The sequence below is a fragment of the Podarcis muralis genome, chromosome 3 (assembly GCF_964188315.1).
Source record: "Podarcis muralis chromosome 3, rPodMur119.hap1.1, whole genome shotgun sequence".
Lineage (NCBI taxonomy): Eukaryota > Metazoa > Chordata > Lepidosauria > Squamata > Lacertidae > Podarcis > Podarcis muralis.
This window is the reverse complement of record NC_135657.1, coordinates 45,308,894-45,333,005: the sequence shown is the minus strand read 5'-3', so window position 1 is coordinate 45,333,005 and position 24,112 is coordinate 45,308,894. Positions and strand designations below refer to the sequence as shown.

The window sequence follows — 24,112 nt, the reverse complement described above, 5'->3', positions numbered from 1 at the left end:
AAAATGATCCACACAGCATAAAGCTTAAAATCTGCATGTATGGTAATTTGTAACAAATGTATGTACACCGACTGGAAAACAGGCACCAATCAGTTTCCCAGTGTGGGTATAATTAAATTAAACACACACACTTATTACTAGCATTGATCACTTGGTGAGCAATCCTGTGTACAAGAAGCAAGCCAGTGTAAATTAGGCTTCCATAAAGGTACAACAGATCCAAAGCCTGTTCAGCTGCTGCTCTACCTAAGCCTAGCAAAGGAAAACAAGCCTTTCTGTATTGTCCTGCATCAGGTTGTCAGGTTACATGATCACACTGAATGGACTTAGGACAGGCATAGGCAAACTCCGGCCCTCCAGATGTTTGGGACTACAATTCCCACCATCCCTGACCACTGGTCCTGTTAGCTAGGGATGATGGGAATTGTAGTCTCAAACATCTAGAGGGCCGGAGTTTGCCTGTGCCTGGCTTAGGATCTAGCCTAATCTTCCTGCTCTGGTCCTGCCCTTAGAATATCCCCCCGAACGCTGAGCCAGGATGAGCAAGTTATGCTGTCTTATCTTTGACTGAGCCAGGGTTGGGGGCAGTGTTAGACACTGAGATATGAAAGCTAGGAGCTAAATGGCACCTTAAACCTAGGTTATGGGTGCAACAATGGAATGCTTAGCTCTGCTTTTTTATAACAAGAATACAAAGGTGAAAATGAAAGAACTGCAGCTAAAATATTATGTTCGTTTTTCACATGGTCTAGTCCTTCTCCTGCCCACACCCCTAATATTCTTAGAAGGGTCCCTTCTCCAGTCTTCAGAGAGTAGCTGGAGGCGGGGAATCAGAAAAAGGGCCTCCTTTCCTTCCACTCCACAGTTTTAATCTGAAATTTTAGGTGCAGTACAGCACCCAAAGCTCAGAAACCTCTCGCACTAATGAAATTCCCTGTTGCAAAATGTGCCTAGAACAATGGGAGTTTCGAACACTGGTTGGGGGACCAAGAAAGAGGTTGCTAGGATCAGCAGTTCTATGAGAGCTCAAAAGGCATGACTAGCCACAAGCTAAGACGTTGAACCAACAAGTGACATAATCCCTATGCTTTCCTTCTGACGGATGGGATAGGCACAGCATTTAGTGCACCATGTGGCTGGGGTCCTGAGGCTGACTGCAAATGTGTGCTCCTTCTAGTGGGCTGGCTAGGTGAGGTTTTTGCATGCTGGTGCTGGCATCTCTGTGTCCTAGGTGACGGAGGTGAGATGCAAGCCAGATCAGCATTGGATTTACTCCCAGCTGCATCCTGTGAACAGGGAGACTCCTGTTTAACAGGCAGGTCCTTGGCTGAAGAAGCTAAGGGAGACGTCTCTGGGAGGGAGTTAATGGGAGGCCCTTCTGAGAGTTTGCCTGAGTCTTCTTTGGAGGGCAGATTTCCACCCGCTAACCCACTGGGACCCATAGCTGTCAACTTTCAGTTTTGAAAATAAGGGATCAGCAGCCTCGAAAATAAGGGATCAGCAGCATAGCTGTCAACTTTCGGATTTGAAAAGAAGGGATCAGCAGCCTCACCTGTCCCGGAGACAGTCTACGGGATATCTAACAATCCGGGATAGCAGCGGGAAGCAGCAAGAAAGTGCTGAAATAAGGGAATTTCCCGCAAAAAAAAGGGAAGGTTGACAGCTATGCTGGGACCCTCTCCTGGATCTAGCATTTATTGGGGTTTGGAATCCATTACCCACATACCACTGGGACCCTTTTAACTCTCCAAGATCCTCCTACACCTTCTTAGGGTCTCACTCCCCCCCTCCACGACACCTCCATGGCACTCAAGACAATATGCAAGTTTTGAGTTATGTGCTCAAACATGACAGTTTTGAAACTAGTAGATGCAGCTGAGTAGAATATATATGATACACTGCAGTATTTTCCTTTGAAGTGTTATAAAAATAGATGGCAAATTTTCTGCTCGTACATGATTAGAGTTTGAATTTAAGCCTGTACGTAATCATGTGGATTATAAATGAGTGCCAGTGAAATTTATAGTACTGTAATATATTTTGAAAGACTCCCTATTGTTTCAATATGTTGGGCCGTTTTCCATTCCATGTCATTTATGAAAGCCACATTGTTTCTTCCAGGAAAGCAGACAACACATCAACCCAGATTCTCAGAAGATTTGTATTTCATCATGTACTTTTAATTTAAATCAACTTTTTCACTTTTAAAATGGCATTCTCCAAATACTTTACTGTAGCACTAGTGAAGGTGGCTAGGTCGGGCGGAATGATCTGCAGTAGTGATAACCCTAATGTTCCAAGTAATTTATGTGTGCATAAACAAATCACTCTTATGTTATTAGCCATACTGCAGTGACCTGGTTTGAATGTAATGCTAAACCAAACGATGACTTAGCATGAATGTATGAGCGTTTGTGTTCCCAGAGAGGAGGCTGTAGCTGCTTCATTCCTTCTCTGGCCCTGCTGCTGCAGCGCTGCACAGAGCTAAGCCATGGAATGGCAGAGACTGCCATCTGAATCTGAGCTCGTAGTTTGCTTCACTCCACACAAACCACGACCTGTAATTATGGTTTGTTCTATGGCTTATAGCTTGTGGTTTGTCTGGAGCAAACAAATGATGAATCTGGACTTGGATGACATTCGTAGAACCATAGAATTGTAGAGTTGGAAGGGACCCTGAGAGTCATCTAGTCCTTCCCACTGCAATGCAGGAATATGCAGATGACCCTTATGAGGATCAAACCCATGACATTGGCATTATCAGCACTACACTCTAACTACCCGAGTCCATCAAAATGTGCACACTGCAGCTACAGATTGTGAGACAAAATTTAAGTCATCCTACCTGCACAAAAGGCTCTTGGTTGGATATGACAACTCTCTGATGGACCTGCTCAGTTGAGTAACCTTGCCCTCCGAGTGGATAACCACTCTGTAGTTAGCCTGCGACCTCTTCCTGCACTGGGTGACACAAGCCATCAGTGAGTTTGCAGTTGTTGATAGCAGCAAATGTTGCCTGTTCTACAGCAGGCTTTGGAGTGTTCAAATCAAGCCACATTAATATGTAATCTTTACAATGGCTCCGTAAAGTAGTTCAGCATCATCTCTGTGTTATATTTGATGACCTGAGGCTGAGTAAACAATGTTGTGTCTTGCCTAAGACCATGAGGTGCTTATTTCAGTCGTGGGTAGTATTTTGGTTTATGGCCAGTATTGTCCTGCATTAGAATGTTCTTTTATGGATTGTTCTCCATCTATTGAAACTTCTAGTGTGACTATCATTCCTAATCGTTGGCTGTGCTTCCTGGGGTTGATGGGAACTGTATCTAGTAACATCTGGAGGACATATATCACTAGGGATGTTTCATGTTAACCTTCAGATACTATAGATGAACAACAGGGATAAAGCATATGGTAAGGGTCTTTCTAGCACCCCCTCTTAGGTAGATGTGGTTTTGACAGCTACTCTCTGTGTGTGTGGCTAAACCAGCTTCAGAGTGAATCAGAGTCTGAGCAGCCCCACTCAGAACCACCAGGCTTGCTCTTGTTAAGCAATACCTCAAGCAGATACTGCAATTACTGTTCATATCTGACAGCTCAACTTGATTTTTTTGGTCTTATAACTTCAAAAACACATCAGCAACAATATTAGTATGAGTCATCCCTAATGAAAATATGATCAGTTGCATGAACATTTTTTATTAGGAATCAATCAAGAGCACATACTTAATGCCACTGTCTGCTAAAAGCGATTTGACATTGTTTCATAGTGACTTGGCACAATAGAGAATTTAAGACGGTAAGTGAGAAACAGCAATAATATGAGGCACATCCACAAACCTTTCCATCCACTTTTCAAGTATTGCTAAAGACTCTGGATTCATGGAAGTCACTTAACAAATTGGGGGTTACAGTTATGATTGCAGATAAATGCATAGTCAGTTTTAACTCAGTTGCATGATTGAAGTAGAAGTGCTCTGCTGACTGTGCAAAAGACGGTTTTGATACCAAGCTGTCACTGCTGAGAACATTAATATTCTCTCAGTGCTTCATTTCAGTCTGGCAACTCCGGAATCAGGACAGCAAAGATGAGATTAATGGCAAGACTTGGAGACTTTGTGCAATGTTGATGCACATAGCCTATATTATCTCTGTGCTGTTGTGTAACCTTGTTCTTGATCAAAACGATAGTAATGATTTTATGCCTTAGCCACATGTCTTTATGTTTGACAAGCTCAGGGCTGCTATACACATAAAGGTTTTAATCTGTATTACAAATCTAAACCCTCTAATATCCTCTGTGTTCAGAATTTAGTTTTCCATTTGTCTCAATATATTTAAATTAATTAAACTTTATTCCTTATGATCAGTTAAGCCATAGTATGTAAGTGCTCTCAGATAGAGCCTATTGCACAGCACCAACAATCTCTAAACAGATTAGTAAAATAAGTGCTGTGGGAACAGCCATTTCCAAATTAGGTAATAGAATAATAGAATTGTAGAGTTGGAAGGGATCCCGAGGGTCATCTAGTCTAACCCCCTGCAATGCAAGAATCTTAGCTAGATCATACATGACAGATGGCTATCCAAACTCTGCTTAAAAACCTCCAAGGGACCCACTGAGCTGGTCTACCCTTGGAGATTTAAAGGAATTCTGGGTGCTCTGGGTGAACATTCCAGTTTCCATGACTTCTGCTTCTATGGAGGCTCTGGTCTTGCTTTAGAATTGTGAGATGGAAAGAGTTACCAACATAATCACTCCCTAGTGTTTTGGCTTGCGGGAGTAGTTAGGTTTGGGAATTGGTTTTCGGCATGGACAATACTTCGCTACATTGCTGCTGATTTTCCTTTTGAATCATTCATGCTCTCAATGAAATGAATAAAAACTACTCTGGCATTTATTTTTGCTGTCCACGCTTGACCAGTGTGTATTTGGAAATGCATCCCAAAGTTTTTGTAGCATTAAGAGTTCTAACAATGTTCTTTTTTTTTTGTCTCTGTCCTTCAATAGGATGATGAAGTGGTTCTGCAGTGCACTGCTACTGTTCACAAAGAACAACAGAAATTGTGCCTTGCCGCAGAAGGATTTGGCAACAGGCTCTGCTTCTTGGAATCCACTTCAAATTCTAAGGTACCGTAAACTGTCTTGTTCTAATGCAGTGTTGAACATTACTGACATAACAGATCTTTTCTTCTTGTTGAAATGTTGTCCTCTGTGATGCAGAGTTGAGTTGCATTCCAGCACATTATGTTTTTCTTATATGATTCACAGCATATTATACCCAACAAAATAAACTTGATGTTAATATACATAATGACAAGCTAAATACTGAACAACTACTGCATTATCATATAGAAACCTTTGAGAAAGGCTGTGTGGCCTTCTTCTCCTTCACCCTGCAGCCCCTCCCCACTTCTCCAAAATCTACTCTGGACTCTCCAGAGCTAATTTTGAGGATGGAGGGGCTGTAGGTGGACGTTTGCTCATGTGATGTTGATTTCAGCCCATGTATTACAGATTGTGTGTGTATTGCTGTCTTATTGATGGACATGTGGAGAAAATATGTGAATTAGATTAATTTGCCACCTTTCCTTTTTTGGGAGAATGCTAATTTAAATTTTCTAGTGCAGGGTGTTCAGTGTGGAGAGTGAGGTTAAATAAATGACATCTTATCCAAGTGATATTTGTCCTCTTCAAGTTTCATAGCATATTAACAGGTAATATGACAGCCATTGCCAGTCAGTTGGTACTAGTGTACTGATCAAATATCATTCTTCCTAAGTTTTATGGGATTCATGATGCTTTGCTGTGTGTAGGTCTGCAGACTGCAGGTACTTTTATATTGTAACCTGCCCTGTGATCCTTGGATGAAGGGTGGTATAGAATTGCAATAAATAAGAGCAATAAGAACAATAAATACTTGTACCATGTCATGTGGAGCACAGGAAGCAAAGCATCATGGAGATTTGTATGTCTTTAAATTGTCTGCAGAATCCTTTTCTGGCTATTGTCAATCTCATTGGTGCTGACGTTACCCTCCAGTCTTCACAAGCTGTCCTTGAAGCAAGTGCCCCTACAACAGGGTCCCTGTCCCCATGCTCTTGAGACAGTCGTAGGTGAAAATGGATCCAGGATCTACACAGCAGAGACTTATCAGAAATCACCTTTCCTCACATGGCTATCTTCATAATCTGTGCTATCAAATGGGAGTCTGCCAGTCAAAGATTTTTGAAGAAAAACATTTTGTACCTAAAATGTTTTGGGCTCCACTATAGCAGGGCTGTCCATCTTCCAAGAGACTACGATCTACAACCACTATAAAAAGACTGGCAGTGGACCCATTGGATTGACCAGAGTTGTTCAATATATTTTTGGGAAAGCTTCATCAAAGTTGTTGAGCTTTTCTTAAGGAAGCCATTGGCAGGGGCATCCTGTGTCATTGACCAGTAGATCATGATCGACCTCTTGGACAGCCCTGCATTATAGGAATCAGGTGAGGCAAATAAAGGATTCAGTGCATTCTGACAATTTAATTTGTTAAAAGGAAGTAAGCAGCAGTAGTTATCTGTGGGCTGTTCATTATTTATTTAGTTTTGAATAAAAATTTTAAATTTTGGCAAGTAAAGGAAATATACTAAAATAATCTTGCATATAAGGCCTTTATTATTTTTTTTGCCTACAGATTCCTTCAGCACAACCTTAATTAAATTTATTATCTCCACTGTGGTGCAGACTAATGTTTTACTTTCAGTCAGTCATCATTTTGAATGTATTATTCATCATTATAAAAAATTAATTGGAATATTAATGATTCATTATAATAGCAGTGGTTCTGAGGATTTCATCTGTCCTGCTCACTTGTAACTGAATAATTCCCAGTAATAAAATATGTAAGGATAGGTAACTTCAGGATTCTATAGTTTTATAAAATATTATTTAGTAAATAAATTTTAATTAAACAGCAGATGTATCCTCCCCACTGTTGGTCCATAAGTAAGATGTCCATGTAATCGTATTACCATTTCTTTTTCTTTAGTTGGTTTCTTTTAAAAGACTTAAGAATAGCAGGTGCTTCTCAGGCATCTAGAAAACCAAGATGCATTTAGTAAAAAATTAATATAGGAAAGAACAGGTGACAGATCTAACCAATTCTAAGTTCAGAAGTACAACATAAAGTGGAGACATTATGGGTTTTTTCTGCCAATAATTTACAGCTCTTTCCAGTATGTCTGGCTTTAGCCCTCAGTGGTGGGAGTATCCTAGTAGAAAGGGAAAGCATAAGAAAAAGGGAAGGTTGAAGAAAGAGCAGTCCTTTTAAATAATAATAATAATAATAATAATAATAAATTTTATTTATATCCCGCCCTCCCCAGCCTTAGCCGGGCTCAGGGCGGCTAACAACAATAAACAGTACAAAAAGTTCCGCATAAACAACACTCTAAAACCATTCATTCTAAAATTAATTAATTCAAGCCACTGGCAGCCATTGGGCCAGAGCTCCGCGAAGATTGCCGAAGGAGGGAGTCAGGCTGTGCCCTTGCCAAAGGCCTGGTGGAACAGCTCTGTCTTGCAGGCCCTGCGGAAAGATGTCAAGTCCCGCAGGGCCCTGGTCTCTTGTGACAGAGTGTTCCACCAGATCGGAGCCACAGCCGAAAAAGCCCTGGCTCTCGTTGAGGCCAGCCTAACTTCTCTGTGGCCTGGGACCTTCAAGATGTTTTTATTTGAAGACCGTAAGTTTCTCTGTGGGGCATACCAGGAGAGGCGGTCCCGTAGGTACGAGGGTCCTAAGCCGTATAGGGCTTTAAAGGTTAAAACCAGCACCTTAAACCTGATCCTGTACTCCACCGGGAGCCAGTGCAGCTGGTATAGCACTGGGTGAATGTGATCTCGCAGCGAAGACCTCGTAAGGAGTCTCGCTGCAGCATTCTGCACCCGCTGGAGTTTCTGGGTCAGTCTCAAGGGCAGCCCCACGTAGAGCGAGTTACAATAATCCAGTCTGGAGGTGACCGTCGCGTGGATCACAGTGGCTAGGTCAGGGCGAGAGAGGTAAGGAGCCAACTGCTTAGCTTGGCGGAGATGGAAAAATGCCGCCTTTGTTATAGCTGCAATCTGCGCCTCCATGGAAAGGGAGGTGTCGAAGATTACACCCAAACTCCTAACGGACGGTGCTGGGACTAATTGCGCCCCCGCAAGAGATGGGAGTTGCCCCCCCAATCCCATATTGCCCCGTCCCAGCCACAGGACCTCTGTCTTCGAAGGATTTAGCTTCAACCGGCTCCCACATAACCATCCAGCCACAGCTTCCAAACATCTGGTCAGTGTGTCTGGGGCCGAGTCAGGATGGCCATCCATCAACAGATAGAGTTGGGTGTCATCAGCATACTGATGGCAACCCAGCCCAAAACTCCGAACAAGCTGGGCGAGGGGGCGCATAAAGATGTTGAAAAGCATCGGGGAGAGTATCGCACCCTGAGGTACTCCACATACCAAGGAGTGGCGCGATGACAATTCCCCCCCAAGCGCTACCCTCTGTCCCCGACCAGAGAGAAACGAGCGCAGCCATTGAAGGACTGTGCCCTGGATCCCCACGTCAGCAAGGCGGTGGTCCAGAAGTTCATGATCAACCATGTCGAAAGCTGCTGACAGATCTAGAAGAATCAGCAGCCCCGACCCGCCTCGATCCAGCTGTCTACGAAGATCATCTGTTAGGGCAACCAGAGCCGTCTCGGTCCCATGACCAGTGCGGAAGCCGGACTGCAATGGATCCAGAGCCGATGTTTCATCCAGAAACCCACCAAGCTGTTCAGCAACCGCTCTCTCAATCACCTTACCCAGGAACGGAAGATTCGAAACCGGGCGGTAATTGGATAGATCTAAAGGATCTAATGATGTTTTCTTTAAGAGCGGGCGCACCACTGCCTCCTTCAGTTCCCCTGGGAATGTCCCCGTGCCAAGGGACAAATTGATGATATCCCCCAGGAGGGCCCGCACCTCGTCTGGACGCGCTCTAATCAGCCAAGACGGGCACGGGTCAAGAGGACAGGTGGTGGGCTTTCCAGCTCGGAGGAGTCTGCCCACATCGGCTGGGGATATCCGGTCGAAGTGGTCCAATACTGGACCCGAGGACAGTCCAGGGGCCTCCAGTTCCTTTATTGTATCCAAATTGGCAGGGAGGTCATGGCGGAGCAACAAGACCTTCTCCGCAAAAAAGCTCACAAATGCCTCACAGCTGTGTGTCAAATTGTTATTTAAATTTGTCTGTCCCTCAAGGGACGTTAAAGACCTGATTATACTAAATAATTGCGCTGGGCGAGAGCTAGCGGATGCAATGGAGGCCGAGAAGTATGACTTCTTAGCAGCCTTCACCGCCATCTCGTAGGTTTTCATAAAAGCCCTATAAGATGTTCTTGAGGCTCCGTCACGGGCACCCCGCCATACTCGCTCTAGCCGTCTGAGGTCCCGCTTCATTTTCCGGAGCTCCTCGGTAAACCATGGAGCCCGGTTTCTGCGGGGTCGCAGAGGGCGCTTAGGTGCGATCTCATCGATGGCTGCCAGGAGCTGGGTATTCCAGCCCTCAACAAGCTCAGTCAATGAGTCGCCGGGGGAGCAAGGTCCCGCAAGGCTATCAGGGTCCATCAGCCTCTGCGGGCGAGCCCAAATCGGCTCGCCACCTAAGCAGGGTGGGGGTGGAAAGTCAATCCTGGCTTTCAGAGCGTAGTGATCAGACCATGGCACCTTCATTGAAGGAGACATGATCACATCTATACCTACGCCAAAGATCAAATCCAGCGTGTGGCCTGCTTGATGTGTGGGGCCCGAAACAAACTGGGAGAGCCCTAGTGTCGCCATGGAAGACACCAGGTCCAGAGCCTGTGAGGAGGGAGTGGCATCAGCATGGATGTTAAAGTCCCCCAATACCAATAGGTTAGGGAACTCCAAGGCCCAGCCGGCCACCGCCTCCAATAGGCCTGACAGGGTGGCTGCTGGTGCGCTAGGTGGCCGGTACACCAGCCAGACAGCCAAGCTCTCCTCGGAGCCCCACACTAGGCCAACACATTCAATGCCGGGGATCGATGGCGATGGTAGAGCCCTGAAAGGACAATTTTCCCGGATTAATAATGCCACCCCTCCCCCCCCGGCCCACAGTCCGCGACTGGTGGAGGACGGAGAAACCCGGGGGCGCCATCTCTCGTAAGGTAACTGTTGCCCCTTCGCGCACCCAGGTCTCCGTCACACAAGCCAGGTCGACCCCCTGCGAGGTAAAGAAATCTCGCAGGGTGGCGGTTTTATTGCCTATAGACCTGGCATTGCACAGCACCAGTGACGGAGGTGAGTAATCCTTGCTCACCCTACCCTCGTCCCTCGGGATGGGGCGCAGATTGGAAGGGGTACGAGCGTATCCATATCTCGATCCCCTTCGCCTATAACATCTGCCCCCACCGCCATACCTCCCTCGCCCCTCCACGGTAGCAATCCCAGGCCTCGTAGTAGCCTCCATTGATGGCAATTAGTGTTATTCTTTCGCAGCCTAAAACAATAAAACCTTAAAACAATAAAAACAAAAAACAAAAACAACCCAGAAAACAATAAAACAATACAAGTCACAACTGCAAAAATTACAAAATCAACAAAATATAACAAATTCCCAAGCCACCCACACATCCATCCCACCCCCATATATAAAAAATCTAAAGGAAAAGGGAAATTTTAAAACATGTTAAAATTTTAAAACAAGTGGCAGGAGCAGTCCTTGCGAGGCCTGTCAGGCCCTCCCTGGGCCAGGTGGTAAGTGGCAAGAAGGAGCAGGGCCCTCAGGCACTCACGCAGGAGAGTCTTCCTGGGCAGCGGCAGCAAGCAGTCCTTATGAGGCTTCAGGCCCCGCGCCAGGCCGGATGGTAAGTGGCAAGAGCAGGGCCCTCAGGCACTCACTCAGGGGAGTCTTCCTGGGCAGCCTGTATAAGGGGTCTCACTGAGAGAAAAGGAAGTGAAAAGAAACAGTGACAATGGAGTTAAAACAAAAAGATGGGTAGGGTAAAAATGGAGAAGATGATAGTGAAGAAGAAGAGTGCATGGAAACTGCTTTATCACATAAGTCAGATGCAAAAACTAAAGGAGCTAAAGAACAAGCACAATGAGGATAGGAGCTAGGACTTTATAAAAGAAATGACAAGGAGAAGGAAACTGGGTAGATATCAACCCAAGACAAGCAAGACCGTTTTATCCAAAGAAAAAAGCAGAAGATGAGAATACTTTTTTGTGAAGGGAATGCTTCATTGCTTGTATGGAGACTTGCTGCTGTTCATGCTTCACAGGTCGCAGTGGTTTCATAGTCACTGCACTACTGGAGAAATAATCTTGCAGAGTGAGCAACCGGGGCAGGTGAGCAGTAAATCTTGGGCTTTAATTTGGGTTGAGTCATGTAAACTGCAGCTGGCACACACGGCGACTGATGGACTCTGGACCTGGGACTCGTAAAGAAAAAGTGTTTTAAATGCATTGTATATACAGTATAACACTGTGACACCAGATGGTTCTGTGGAGTCCTGTCTTTCCCAACCGGATTTCCTTGTATGAGTTTACAACGTGTTGAACTGAAACACTTCTTTGATGTGTCTAGATCCAGCCCTGGTAAGACATCTTAGGGCCTGAGGATATCATGTGTGTGGGGACAACTTCTGATTTGCTCTCCATCCTCCTCCCTTGCAACAATATTGTGGACACTGAGGTATTGCAGTTGTACAAATACTTAGCACCTAATTAAATCAAGAAGTACTTACAATTGCCTCTCTGGCGGGCGAAGAGTTGTATGGCTTCCACATGTTGTGGTTCTCTCCCTCATTCTCTCCCCACCCCCAACAAAGAACATTGCTGCTTAACATTGTAGTTGTGCAAATACTTAAACATATAAGCACTTGACCTTAACCTTAAACATATAAGCACTTATTATATGGGCTGGTGTGGTACAATAACCACATATAGAAGTAAGCCCTAGGTAAAGGTAAAGGGATCCCTGACCATTAGGTCCAGTCGTGGCCGACTCTGGGGTTGTGGCGCTCATCTCGCTTTATTTGCTGAGGGAGCCGGCGTACAGCTTCCAGGTCATGTGGCCAGCATGACTAAGCTGCTTCTGGCGAACCAGAGCAGTGCATGAAAACGCCGTTTCACTTCCCGCTGGTGTGGTACCTATTTATCTACTTGCACTTTGACATGCTTTCGAACTGCTAGGTTGGCAGGAGCAGGGACCGAGCAACGGGAGCTCACCCCGTTGTGGGGATTCGAACCACGACCTTCTGATCGGCAAGTCCTAGGCTCTGTGGTTTAACCCACAGCACCACCCATGTTCCATGTGTACAGGATTGCAGCCTTAGTCTTAAAAGGTTCTACACAGGGCTGCTAACAAGGGCTTCCATGCATTTGGGAGTCATTCCCCCTCCTCCAGCTTATTCATTTTTTACTTTCCAGTAAGTGGAATAAGGTTGAGGGATATATAGACTAGGACCTGAAAGGCCAGGGTTAAAATTACTCTGTCATGAAGCTCATTGTGTGACCTTGGGTCAATCACTGGGCAGGATTCAGCTGTGGGTCTTTCCCCCTCTCTTTGCCCCACCTCCTTCCATGCCCCTGAAATTGGTTTGGGGGGCTTCGGAGAAACCATGGAAAATAGAGAAGGGAGAGGTAGGGCTTGTTCTATTTGCAAGCCAAAATACTTGCACTGATCAACAATCAGAAGAGCGTAACATTGAATTCCTCCCACTGACTCTCAGTCTAACTGGTGCCACAGGGTTGTTGGGTGGTTAACGGGGGGGGGGGGGGGAGAACCATGAGTGCTACTTTGAGCTCCTTGGAGGAAAAGAGATTAAGATATTATATAAGATCAAATACAATAAATAAAACAAATACAATTTTTCTGCAGCTATTCAGAATAAAAATAGCATTACAGTCAAGATCTATACAGTTTTCATAATCCAGCATGAAATACATTAAACATTAGATCCCCTTGGGAGTTTTTCTTTAAAGTTTTTGTGTGGTGTCAAAAACAAGATAAAAGATAGCAGTGACTTACCACCAGAGCTGGCCTATTTTTTCATTAGATGATAAACACGACCATGATATCCTTCAGGCTGCTGTGTGTGTATATATGCAATTGCAGCTTCCTTAAACTACTTCACATTACTCAATTGCCTATAATAGCTCATTTGGGCTGTTTATCATTTAGCTGATTGAAGCTTCTGTACTCGGTGCAATGATCCTTTTCAAGTGTGAAGCACTCAGTATCACAAACAGAATCAGTGAAACATTTAGAAACAATTTGTCTATAGTTAAGAAAATACTTTATTCCTAGAGGCTCTGGTTTACGTTGGAGGAAAGGAGTTAAATTAAATTTATTATAAGAACAGTAATGGCTGTTTATTCAAATCCTCCCAGAGATAAAGAAGTGTGTCCTAAATAAATGAACTGGTTTTCCCCAGTGTTTTATAGTTGATACTATTTTAACTGTTCCATCAATAAATAAAATACTGTGATAGCAAAATGTAAAAGCACAAAAGCAGATAATAATATTTGTTAAAAGCTTTATGAATCTAAATTGTGACTCTAACTGCAAGTCCAAGAAAAACAAGGAGCTGCAGTTAGGAAAAGGAGAGGTGTGGGTATGTTAGGAAAATGCATTTAGCAGCACAAGCAGAGAACAGTGAAGTCATGCAGTCATGGTTGCTGGCTTCTTTATAATGCGTACATTATTATGCAAAGCAGTGTGAATATTATTTGCTGTTCAGGGGGAGGCTGATTTTTACTATTACTTTAAAACTGCAACTGTTAGATAAATATGTTGCATATCCTATAAAAGAAATATCAAATCATTTTAAGTAAAAAAAACACCCCAACAGACTGGTAAGGAGCATAAAGATGTTCCATTATAAAAACCATTCTGGGTTGCTGTCACTTATGTGACAAGTAAATTTCAGCACCTAGTTTTGATTTTTAAAAGATAGCTAAATTTCCATATCTTTGGGTTTTGGAAAATGAGTAACTGAATGGTGAGTGCATGGACAGAAGAAATTTCTCTTTCTGTTCTATATAGCAGAAGGAAATCTATCAGACCCCTTTCTGAACCAGATTTAAATAAAGCAAAATGCTTCTCAAAAGCAAAACTTTACGGCAGAAGTGTTGGGTTGATTGCGTACTGATTATGGTTTTGGATTCTTGCATGTGAATGTTTGGTTCTAGGTAATCTTGGTTCTTAGGCTTTGTGTACTGTAGTGGAACATTAAGCCACCGCAATTTTTGAGGTATAATTTTATGGTGCACACACACACAGACTTACACTAATTAACTGGAATCTTAAAAATAGGCAAAGCTAACAATATAACACAATGAAGATTGTGCAGACAGTTGTTAGGTTAGCAGTTCTATTGGCTTTTAAGAGTTGCTTCCTTCACTAATCTATTTAATCACAGTAATGCATTATACACGTGTCTGTTTGATGGCCAGATGCATGTTAGCCAGAAAATGTGATTTATCATGCTTATATATGACTTGTAAATTGATATATATATATAAATAGAGGTGTGTATGTGTGTGTGAATGTGAATGTGAGTGAATTCACTTCTACTTTATTCCTCTGTGATTTTTATGCCACAGAAGATTTGTTCCCTTTGTCCTGCATAAGTTCCTCTGCTGTCACTCTTGATATCTTTATTCTATGTTGATCTTCACTTATCACAATTAGGCATGTGATCCTATTGTCCTTCATAATTTCACGCTTGAGTTATTTGAGACCTCTCACTCAGGTTGATGCCATTTTGCTCCCAGGACCTATAGCTACATTACCCCATGTCATTAATGTCAGTGTGCACTGTGACTATTGACCCCACCCCAGCACTATCTCCTAGGCTATCTAGATGAGGGGCAACACTTGCAACCATCATGCTAGGTAGGAAATTCCCCTCGTGTGTGCACATTGGAGCTGTCATCCTGTGAGTGGGATACAGCTCTAACATCCCTGAAGACCTCATCCACAAACCTCTCTTCCTCTCTCAGGTTTTCCAAGTCAGCCACCTTGGCTTCAAGGAAATGAAATTGTTTGTGGAGATCCAAGAGCTCATTGCACTGAAGACACAACCACAAGTTCTGCCTGGCAGCCAGATAGTTGTACATGTGACAGATTGAGCAATACACTGGAAAGCTCCCATGTGTCTTCTGACTTTCTGTCTGCGTAACTGTTTTTGGAGTTTATTGAGTTACTTTATTGGAAGCTTGGGTTTTGTTTAGATCAAGGAAAGGAGGAGCAGAGCAGTGTACCCTGGACTTCTTGCCCTGATGCCAAACTCATTTGGCTGTTTAACTTGCCTTGACCCTTTGTTAGCCTGGGCAGAAACACTTCATAAGCTGGTGCTGTCTGTTTCTAGTCTTCTCGTGGCTGTGCGAGAAGAGGTGAGGAGAGAGAGCATGCAAACCTGAGACTCACAAAAGCTTGTTCCTGTAATTATAAACTATGGTATAACATATATCCAAACATAGCCAGTGAGTGCTAGACATCAAATAATAGTGGGAGCACTGCTGTAAACTGAAAATCATTATATTTTACTTTGCAACTCTGCTGTCAAATGCAGTCACGACTTCTCCTGCCTGTAGAATTTTATCTCAAATAATGTTACAGTATAATCCTGATTGTGATTGACAATCTGTTACTCTCTTGAATAGCAAAGTTCTGGTGGCTGGTTTCTTTGCTACTTGGTAGGGACTCTTTTTTTCTACATGTATACACGCATTCCTACTAGAAAGGTCGCCACCATCCCATCTTTACCCAGATTCATTTAATTAATGTGAATTTCCTAGAATAGCTTATTTGAGTAAATTAGTTTTCATGTGCTCCCCCTACCTTTCTTCAGATGGCTCTTTGGGTTAATTAAGGCTGCAATCCTAAACACATTTACTAGACTCTAGAGGGTAAGTCTCATTGAATTATTTTTCTGTTAACACACTTAGGATTGCCCTGTAAGTAAGGAATGATCTGTCAACAACTAAATAATCAGTGCTTCACTGAATGCTGTCTTCATCATGTTTTTTCAACTAGAATGTTCCTCCGGATCTCTCCATTTGCACTTTTGTGCTGGAACAGTCCTTGTCCGTGCGAGCCCTTCAGGAAATGCTGGCCAACACTGAGGAGAAAGCAGAAGGGGTGAGCAGCAATGTCTTCACCTTTAATTAATTTGTAATTGCTTTTGGATTCTATTAAGTGTCTTGTTATCCTTGATGCTTTTTATTAACACCTCAGCTTTTGGAATCCTATTACACTCCTTATTTTATTGAAGTTTACATTCTCAGAAAACTTGAATGACCAAAAGCCATGGAAAACTTAAAACCAAACATGAAAATGTTTTCCCCGAGCTGTCATTATCCTTGCAAACCAGAAAAAATGTATGAATATTTTGTTTTCATAATACTTTCCACATGACCATTACAAAATATGGAGTATATATCAGTCTTGGAAACCAGATAGGCATATACTTATATAATTTGAGTGCTTTATGCCTAGTTTTAATCATGTATTTATCAGTTTCTAATGAATATTGATCTTTAGTCTTCTCATTTTGTATTTTATATATGTTATATGATCAATATTGTGTTTGTATCTAGAAGTATATATAACTTTTTTTTAAAAAAAAACACATTAGTTAGTGTATTATACAAAATATAGTCTGATTTTCCTGTACCGCATAATGATGGTATTAAACTACTTTTTAAATGATGTTTTACATATATTCTTTCACAATAATAAAGCTAGCTGGTGCTTGATAGATTTCTGCTTTTGCCTTTCTTCCTTTCTATTTCATCTTCTTTGGTTTCAAGAAGAAATAACCTGCTTCTGCAACAAGAATTGCATCATTCAAACTTACCCTCTTGTACAGATGTCTGATTAATTTCTGCAGTTCAGTTCTTGCAGTGTCACAACTACCTTGAATTCCTGGTAACATTGTTCAGGAGACCCCAATAAATAAACAAGCACTTTATTCAACCTGGCCATAAATGAAAACCAATTAGGAGATGCTAGGTAAGATTAAAAGCAGTAGGAAGGAAATACAGTGGTACCTTGGGTTACAGATGCTTCAATTATAGACGCTTCAGGTTACAGACTCTGCTAACCCAGAAATATTACCTCGGGTTAAGAACTTTGCTTCAGGATGAGAACAGAAATCATGCAGTGGCAGCAGGAGGCCCCATTAGCTAAAGTGGTGCTTCAGGTTAAGAACAGTTTCAGGTTAAGAACAGACCTCCAGAACGAAGTAAGTTCTTAACTCGAGGTACCACTGTACATGCCTATAGGAACAGTTCATAGTTGAAATAGGTAGAACTGGTTAGATCTTTTATAAATAAAATCTAACTTGTTGTCAATGTTCCTTACTTGCCTTGAAATCAATTAAATCAAACTGTGTGGGCAAAGCTTTGGTGAGCAGCTGACCCAAAGCTTCACAATCAGCTATGGGTCTTGTGGAGCTCTGTGTCATGGGGATTTCGAAGCTGCTCTAGCCTCCTAACTAATCTGATATTTACCTTGAGCTGTCCAGGGTGCTACTTTGTTTGCCTGATTTTGTCTTATCTTAGTGGTGGAGAACCACAGTTCTGAGATGCAAATGCTGTCGATCTGAACCTTGGGACTTTGCTCAGGTCATACTTGCTCCTATACCTTCTTCACATACCCCTTGAGTGTTTTTGCTTGGCTAGAATGTGCCGTTGAACCCTAATAATGCTTCTTGTTTGCCTGAATGGAAGAGAGAGAGTTGTGTGTATGTACAAAACCAGCAAAGACAAAGGTAAAAGGACGTGCTTGATATGAACTGTGCCATTCTGGAATCTTCTTGTAGTTATTTGAAGAAGGATGCTTATATATTTGAGGATCCTGTTTTGAATGTTTCTCCCTCTCACTGCCAATAGGAGTGTCCAACTTTTAGGACTGCACATGGCAAACTTCAGTGATATCCCTAATTGTAATAACTCAGTATCTGTTAAAACTGATCTAAAAGCTGGATTGAGAACAAAGATCACAAGTGCCTCAATAAAATAAAATAAAATAAAATAATATCCCTCCGGGAAAATTAACAAAAGTATGAAAGAGCTAAGATTCTGATGCTTGGAGGACTTCATGGTGAAAGTCAGAGAGCCTATTACAGGATGAGAATATGTGTCTAGTTTCACTAGGCACTTTGCTATGGGGCTAATTAAATATGACCTCCCCACATTGCTACCCCATTTGCAGACAGCACATGTTTGGGGGAGGGGATTAAAAAATTTCAGGAAGATTTTGTTATTTTACCATTGGTGGCTTATTTGTTCATTGTTCAATTTTTTTTAAAAAAAAATATAATTGCAGATTTTGAGATGCAGTTATAGAAGAGCAAGTTGTCAGTCTGTTTTTACTATGATGTCCTGGTTACTACAGTGTCTTGGGTGTCTTTGTGTAGCATGCTCAGATCTCGTCCCTGTGTTCTAATACTAATTGTGATAAAAGATGGATTTCCTCAGCTGCAGCAGAAGCAAATGGGAATTTTACCTCTTTAAAGTCCTGCGCTTGTTCTGTCTCATGTGAACTACCACATGACAGCAACTGCATCATCTCATCTTTCTTTAAACTAATATTTTGGAGTCTAAATAGTTTCTGTTTAATATCTTATAACCAAAATGTAATCAGAAAAGATTTGTATGATGGATTGGCCATAAACCCTGTCATACGTAATTATATAAATCTGTTCTTCTGTGATTTGTTCCAGAATCTTGTGCTTAGCATGTTGCTTGTATATCCAACCGTCTGGCCTTGTTTAGATCAAAGCTGACATAAAGCACTAAAATACACTGCACACATCTGTAGAAGCATTCTTCAGTTAATATAAAGGATAAAATGCAAATGGCTTATGTGCACAATCCGTGAAGACACTTTCCTTTTCAAATCTATCATAAAGAATACTATTAATTAGAGTAAGCAAGAAACCATGTCCTTGTCCAATTTCCTGCTGGAAGCTTTGTCTCCTCTTCACCCACCCCATTTTTAGGGTTTATTAGTACAGTACACGGAGTATTGTCCCTTGTCTTGTTTCCTCAATCCCCACCTTTGTTTTTTGTGGTTCAGCCACTATCCTGTAAGAAGTGCCAGTTTTTCAGGAGAGGAAGAGTTATAATGGAAGGAACTGAACAAAGGAAATAATATTTGACGCTTAAAGTTTTGGAAAATAAGCTGTAGGGTGACAAGAACTTTTTCTGTGCCTCGTATGTGGGATATGATGCTGAAAAAGTATGTGCAGCTTTCTGAGTTTTTAGGATAAAGCAATTTTGTAAGCAAAATATAGGCTCTATCTTAATATGGCTGGATCTGAACTTTGATTATAAATGGAAAGATAAATTTCATGCCTCTATTACAGAAAATAAAACCTTAGGCTATGTAAACAGATCTACATCTTTCAGTTGCAATATATAATTTGCTGCCAGACTTGGTTTTACACCTGAGATTGCATCTGTAATAGATAATAGGAAATGAATAAAAAAAGTGAAAATATATAAACCTGATATGTATACACATGAAATATTTACTCTAGGGGTGGGAAAATCAAGTTCTATGAAGTACAATTCTGTTGTTGCCATTATTGTGCCATGACGTTTCTTAATGGGGAAGGGGTGACACCTGTATCCAAGCATCCTTGGAAAAGGCAGGTACACCCTGCCCCCTGTGTAGCTATTGTCCCAGCAGTGTTATGGACTATGGGAAGGCTATTTTAGGATGCAGCTTCTAGGGCATATGCACTGCTCGGATCTGGAATGCTACTTTGTTGTGCCTCCTTGTCAAAATTAAACTGCTGTGAAAGTGTCCTGAGCATTACCTGTTGGAGGCTAGAGCAGCCCTTTGAGAGCAAGATTACTACACAAGCCATGCAAAAATGATTGCAAAGCCAAAATATAATTGTTCTATCAGGGCAGTTTAGATAGATGAATTGAACATTGAGGCATTTGTATACTGTGGCATCTGAGAGGAATATGCCCTTTAACTGTGATGATACAGTGCATGTCTGAATAAAGAATTGAGGGGTGTGTGTAGAAACCTTTTGACTTTTGCATGGCTGGAATGTAGCCTACTGTTAACTCTGTGCACATTTGTCTCTGGCCCTGCCCACCACTGATAATGCAGCCCCCTCATGAGGGAATGCAGACCTCAGGTTGAAAAATATCACTGTTCCTGCTATATACTGCCCAAACTACATTCAAAGTCTCATTTCTGTGTGGATTTCCTTTGGCCTCTTGAATGCAAACTTTATTGTGAGAAGAAAAATTGGGCGCATGTGTGGGCAAAAGTACTTTAAGTACCGCTATTTTTTTAAAAACAGGAATTTTGAGTTCAGCTTAGTGTGTACAGTTTAGAATATATTTCTTACTGCTAAAACAGATTTGCAGAACTGCAATGGAGTGACAGCTAATGAATGCAACTAATAATGAAGTCTGAACCCTAAGTGGATCCAACTTTTGCAGAAAGAGTTCTGACTAAAACTTAACAACAACAACCAGAACAATAAGAACAACAACAACAATGCAACAAGACACAGCCTGGACTGATATTATGTTTATACTGTATTACCAATTACTGACCAAACCAGTCTGCTTAGTGATGATACTGATGCAAAAATGTCTTCTTAATGTTTTGCTGGATTTTTTTTATTGAATTTTGAAATCATGTCTTGACTTTTTTGCTTGTGATTTTTTGCTTGTGATTTGTAGGAAGCTCTTAGAGATTTTGTTATATTAATCAGCATGTAAATTATTCAAATAAAAGAATGAAAAAGAACATGCATTTAATTTCAGTACAAATAATATATGGCTATTGGGCAGCATTAAACTAATGAGGCCTGTGAGTGGAAGGACTTCTGCTTCTGTACTGGGGCTTTGCCCCCATTCCTGCCCTCAACCTGGCTTTGGAGGGATTGGAAGAACCCTCCGGAACAGAGTGTGGAGGAGGAAGGGTGATCATCCTGCTTGGCAAGTCTAAATATTTGCCCTGACAGAATGATCATCTCAGTGCAATGTTTAATTCCCCCCACAAGCATTTGTGAGAAATGGGTTTGGAAACCATGCCCTTATTCTTATTAATCGTATTTCTATCAAAATGTGAGTGCTAAATTGCAAAATACCATATTTAGTAAGGAACTCATTTTTGTTTTGTTTTGTTTTCTTTCCCTACAGCTAGTTGATGTGGAAAAATGGGTATGTGCTTGACTCTCTTGACCCAAAATAATCCTTTGTCTATCACAGTCTAAATTGTCTGTTTTTTGTATTCTGTCTGTACCACAACACTAATTTGCTTAGCTCAAAACAATTTTTTAAAAACTTCTTTAATAATGATAGCTGAGACTGTTGAGTTCTTGAAATAGTTCCCAAACTTCTTAAAATACGATTAATAAAATACATTCTAATTCATCCTTGTTTAGTAAAAATTTTTTTTAAAAGGGATTATCCCTTGTAGTTTTGAGCCTTGCAATTTCATCCTGTAAATGTATGTCCTTTAAATCTGTCATTATTTGTGACATTTGTCTGAACATGTCTTAAGTGAATAATGCATGTGAAGACCATAATTTTTCCTCTGTGTTTATAACTGATATATTTTATTTATAAAATAGTGTGTATTAAGCTTTTCAAGGTAATGAACAGATGTCAGAGAATTTATAGAAAACAAATCACTACATATATCTTGCCCAATCTCATTTTAGTCTTCTAATTCTGAATTAAATCTGTGCATTTATATGTAATGAATTTCTGTGAGGTATTGGGATTGGAAACCTTTGACAATATGTCTTCCATTTGTGTGTGTTAATATAGTATTTGTATGTAGAAATCTAGGCATGCAAGTAATGTATTTTCTTTGTATAGAATCTCTTGAGCATGTCTAACTTTATTTTGTATAGTGAGATGTTGGCACTCAAAGTCTATTTGCATTATTCCAGAGGTATCTACTTTTGAAAAGTCTATGTTTGCATGTCTACATGATTCTAATTTTTATTTGCTAATTGTGTGGATTGCTGTGTCTTTAGTTTCTTCCCTCAAATTACTTTCATTGTCTTCTCTATAATGAGTTATAAACCCATATTTTAAAAATAAATGCATTAGTATAATATGATTTTACAAGAATTCAAGAAAGAATTATACTATATTTCTCACATTTCAGCACCTTAGCTGTGGCTTTGCCAGCCATATGGTAAAAATGTCCCCCCAAATATTTGTATCCCTTTTCAGAAACTTGAGTAACTAAAAATTAAACTGTCCTAAGTCATGGACTAGCAAAATAAGGATCACACTGTAATCCAACCCAGAAAACTTGTTTACTACACAGTGTAAATTAGGTAGCAGAAGTATTGATTTTCATTTAGAAACCTAGGGTTGTATCCAGTGCTAGGTCTAATAAAAATAGACCCGCTGATGATAATAGACATGACTAACTTAGGTTCATCAATTTAAATGGGTCCACTCTCAATGGGACTAAGTTAGACAGAACCCTAATGTTTCTTAGTGGTATTAACTTCTCTTTGGAAAAGGACTATATTATGATTTCTAATATTATTGTATTTTATGACTATTGTGTACATTAATTCAGTGAATATTAAATTAACACAATGATGGGTATTTCTTTGAAATGTTTCCATATGCTTGAGATTTGCTTGAGATTTGAGCAGTCTACAATTACATTGTTCAACAATATTGAAATGAAAAACTGTGTTTTCTAGGTACTGTAAACATATAGAATTAGAACAGCAAATTACATACTATCTCTGCACCCTCTTACCCCTAACATTTCTCATTTCATATTTACATCTAATTTAGGATGACTGCCCTTAATAATCTTGCTAAAACTTTAGCATTGGCAGGTCCAAATGAGAGAGTGCCAAGTGTAGAGCAAAATACATATGCAGGTCTCCCAACCAGTGTTTTGTGCTGTTTACATCTCATCTGGTTATCAAGGGAGCAAGCAGTGTAACAAATCAGTGCCTTCTGCCAGCTGTAGCATCCATAACATAAGGTGGCCACATGTATTGTTAGGCTTTACTACAGACAGGTGGGAGATGTAAAACATACGGAAGCATCTACATAAGCCGTATTCCATATTTTTCTGGAGTTGTTATGGAGCATGTGATTCTTTGAGTAGTTTAATGGATTTTCCAAGTTCCTTCATTTTGTTCCTGGAGCAGGCCTTGTGTTGATGTATGTAGGTGTCATTTAGTTTAGTTCACCTGTGACAGAACTGGCTTGGGGAGTGGAGAAAAAATAGATTATTTTCCTTGTGGCAGGTCCAATGGCAGTTGTGTCAAACTTTATGCTACAATTAGTTCAGGTCTGTTAGAGGTTCCTGAAGCATCATCTAGTAATGGCCTGTGGAATAAGTTCACATTGTTGCAGCCTGAGGATATTTACATGGCCTTTGTAGCAGTGAGGCTAATTTGTGTCCTTTAGATCTGTGCCCTTCATGGCTGATAAAATCTAGGACGAAGATGGGTACAGGGAATGGTTAATGCTTCACTACATAAGGAAGTTACACTAGCTGCCTTGAAAGAGATGCAGCCACTCTTAAATATGTCTTCCCTGGATCCAGAAATTTTTAGAAAATAACAGTCCAATCTCTGTTATTCCCTTTTTGCACAAGGTAATCAAGATAATGGTAGCTAATCAGCTGCAGGTGTGCCGGAGGAAGCAGCCTATCTAGACTAAGGTTACCAGACGTCCCCGTTTCCCGGGGACAGTCCCCGGATTTACAGATCAGTCCCCTGACCAAATCTATCCCCTTCAACTGAAGTTGAAAAGTGTCCCCGGATTCATTGAAAAAAATCTGGTAACTTTAATCTAGACTTGTTTCAGGTTAGGTTTTAGTAGCAAAAAAGCCCTGATAACTTTGATCAAGAAACAGGCATAGTGTGACCCTGTTGGTTCTCCTTGAACTCCCAATGGCTTTTGACACCATACTGTGGTGTCCATCTGGAAGAACTCTGTGGAGTTGGAGTTGGAGGTGCTGTGTTATGCTGACTTTACTCTTATCAGCAGGGTAATTACTAGGGCACCATTACTAGGAAAGTTTTACTTGGTCCTGTA

General features: G+C 41.3%; 1 protein-coding gene across 17 annotated transcripts in view; it reads left to right on the top strand.

The window, feature by feature from the left end:
- Positions 1 to 24,112, top strand: part of RYR2 (ryanodine receptor 2) — a 235,952-nt gene that overhangs the window by 36,187 nt on the left and 175,653 nt on the right. For 12 of the 17 annotated variants that reach the window (XR_013392185.1, XM_077925754.1, XM_077925757.1 and 9 more), the window contains exons 2-4: positions 5,012 to 5,131; positions 16,077 to 16,181; positions 21,221 to 21,241. Coding sequence is in view for 16 of the 17 variants with exons in the window: in XM_077925754.1 (XP_077781880.1) it covers positions 5,012 to 5,131; positions 16,077 to 16,181; positions 21,221 to 21,241 (246 nt within the window). In the remaining variant the exon portion in view is untranslated. The remainder of the gene's footprint in view (positions 1 to 5,011; positions 5,132 to 16,076; positions 16,182 to 21,220; positions 21,242 to 24,112) is intronic. The other 5 variants (XM_077925763.1, XM_077925761.1, XM_077925758.1 and 2 more) reach the window with 1 other exon arrangement.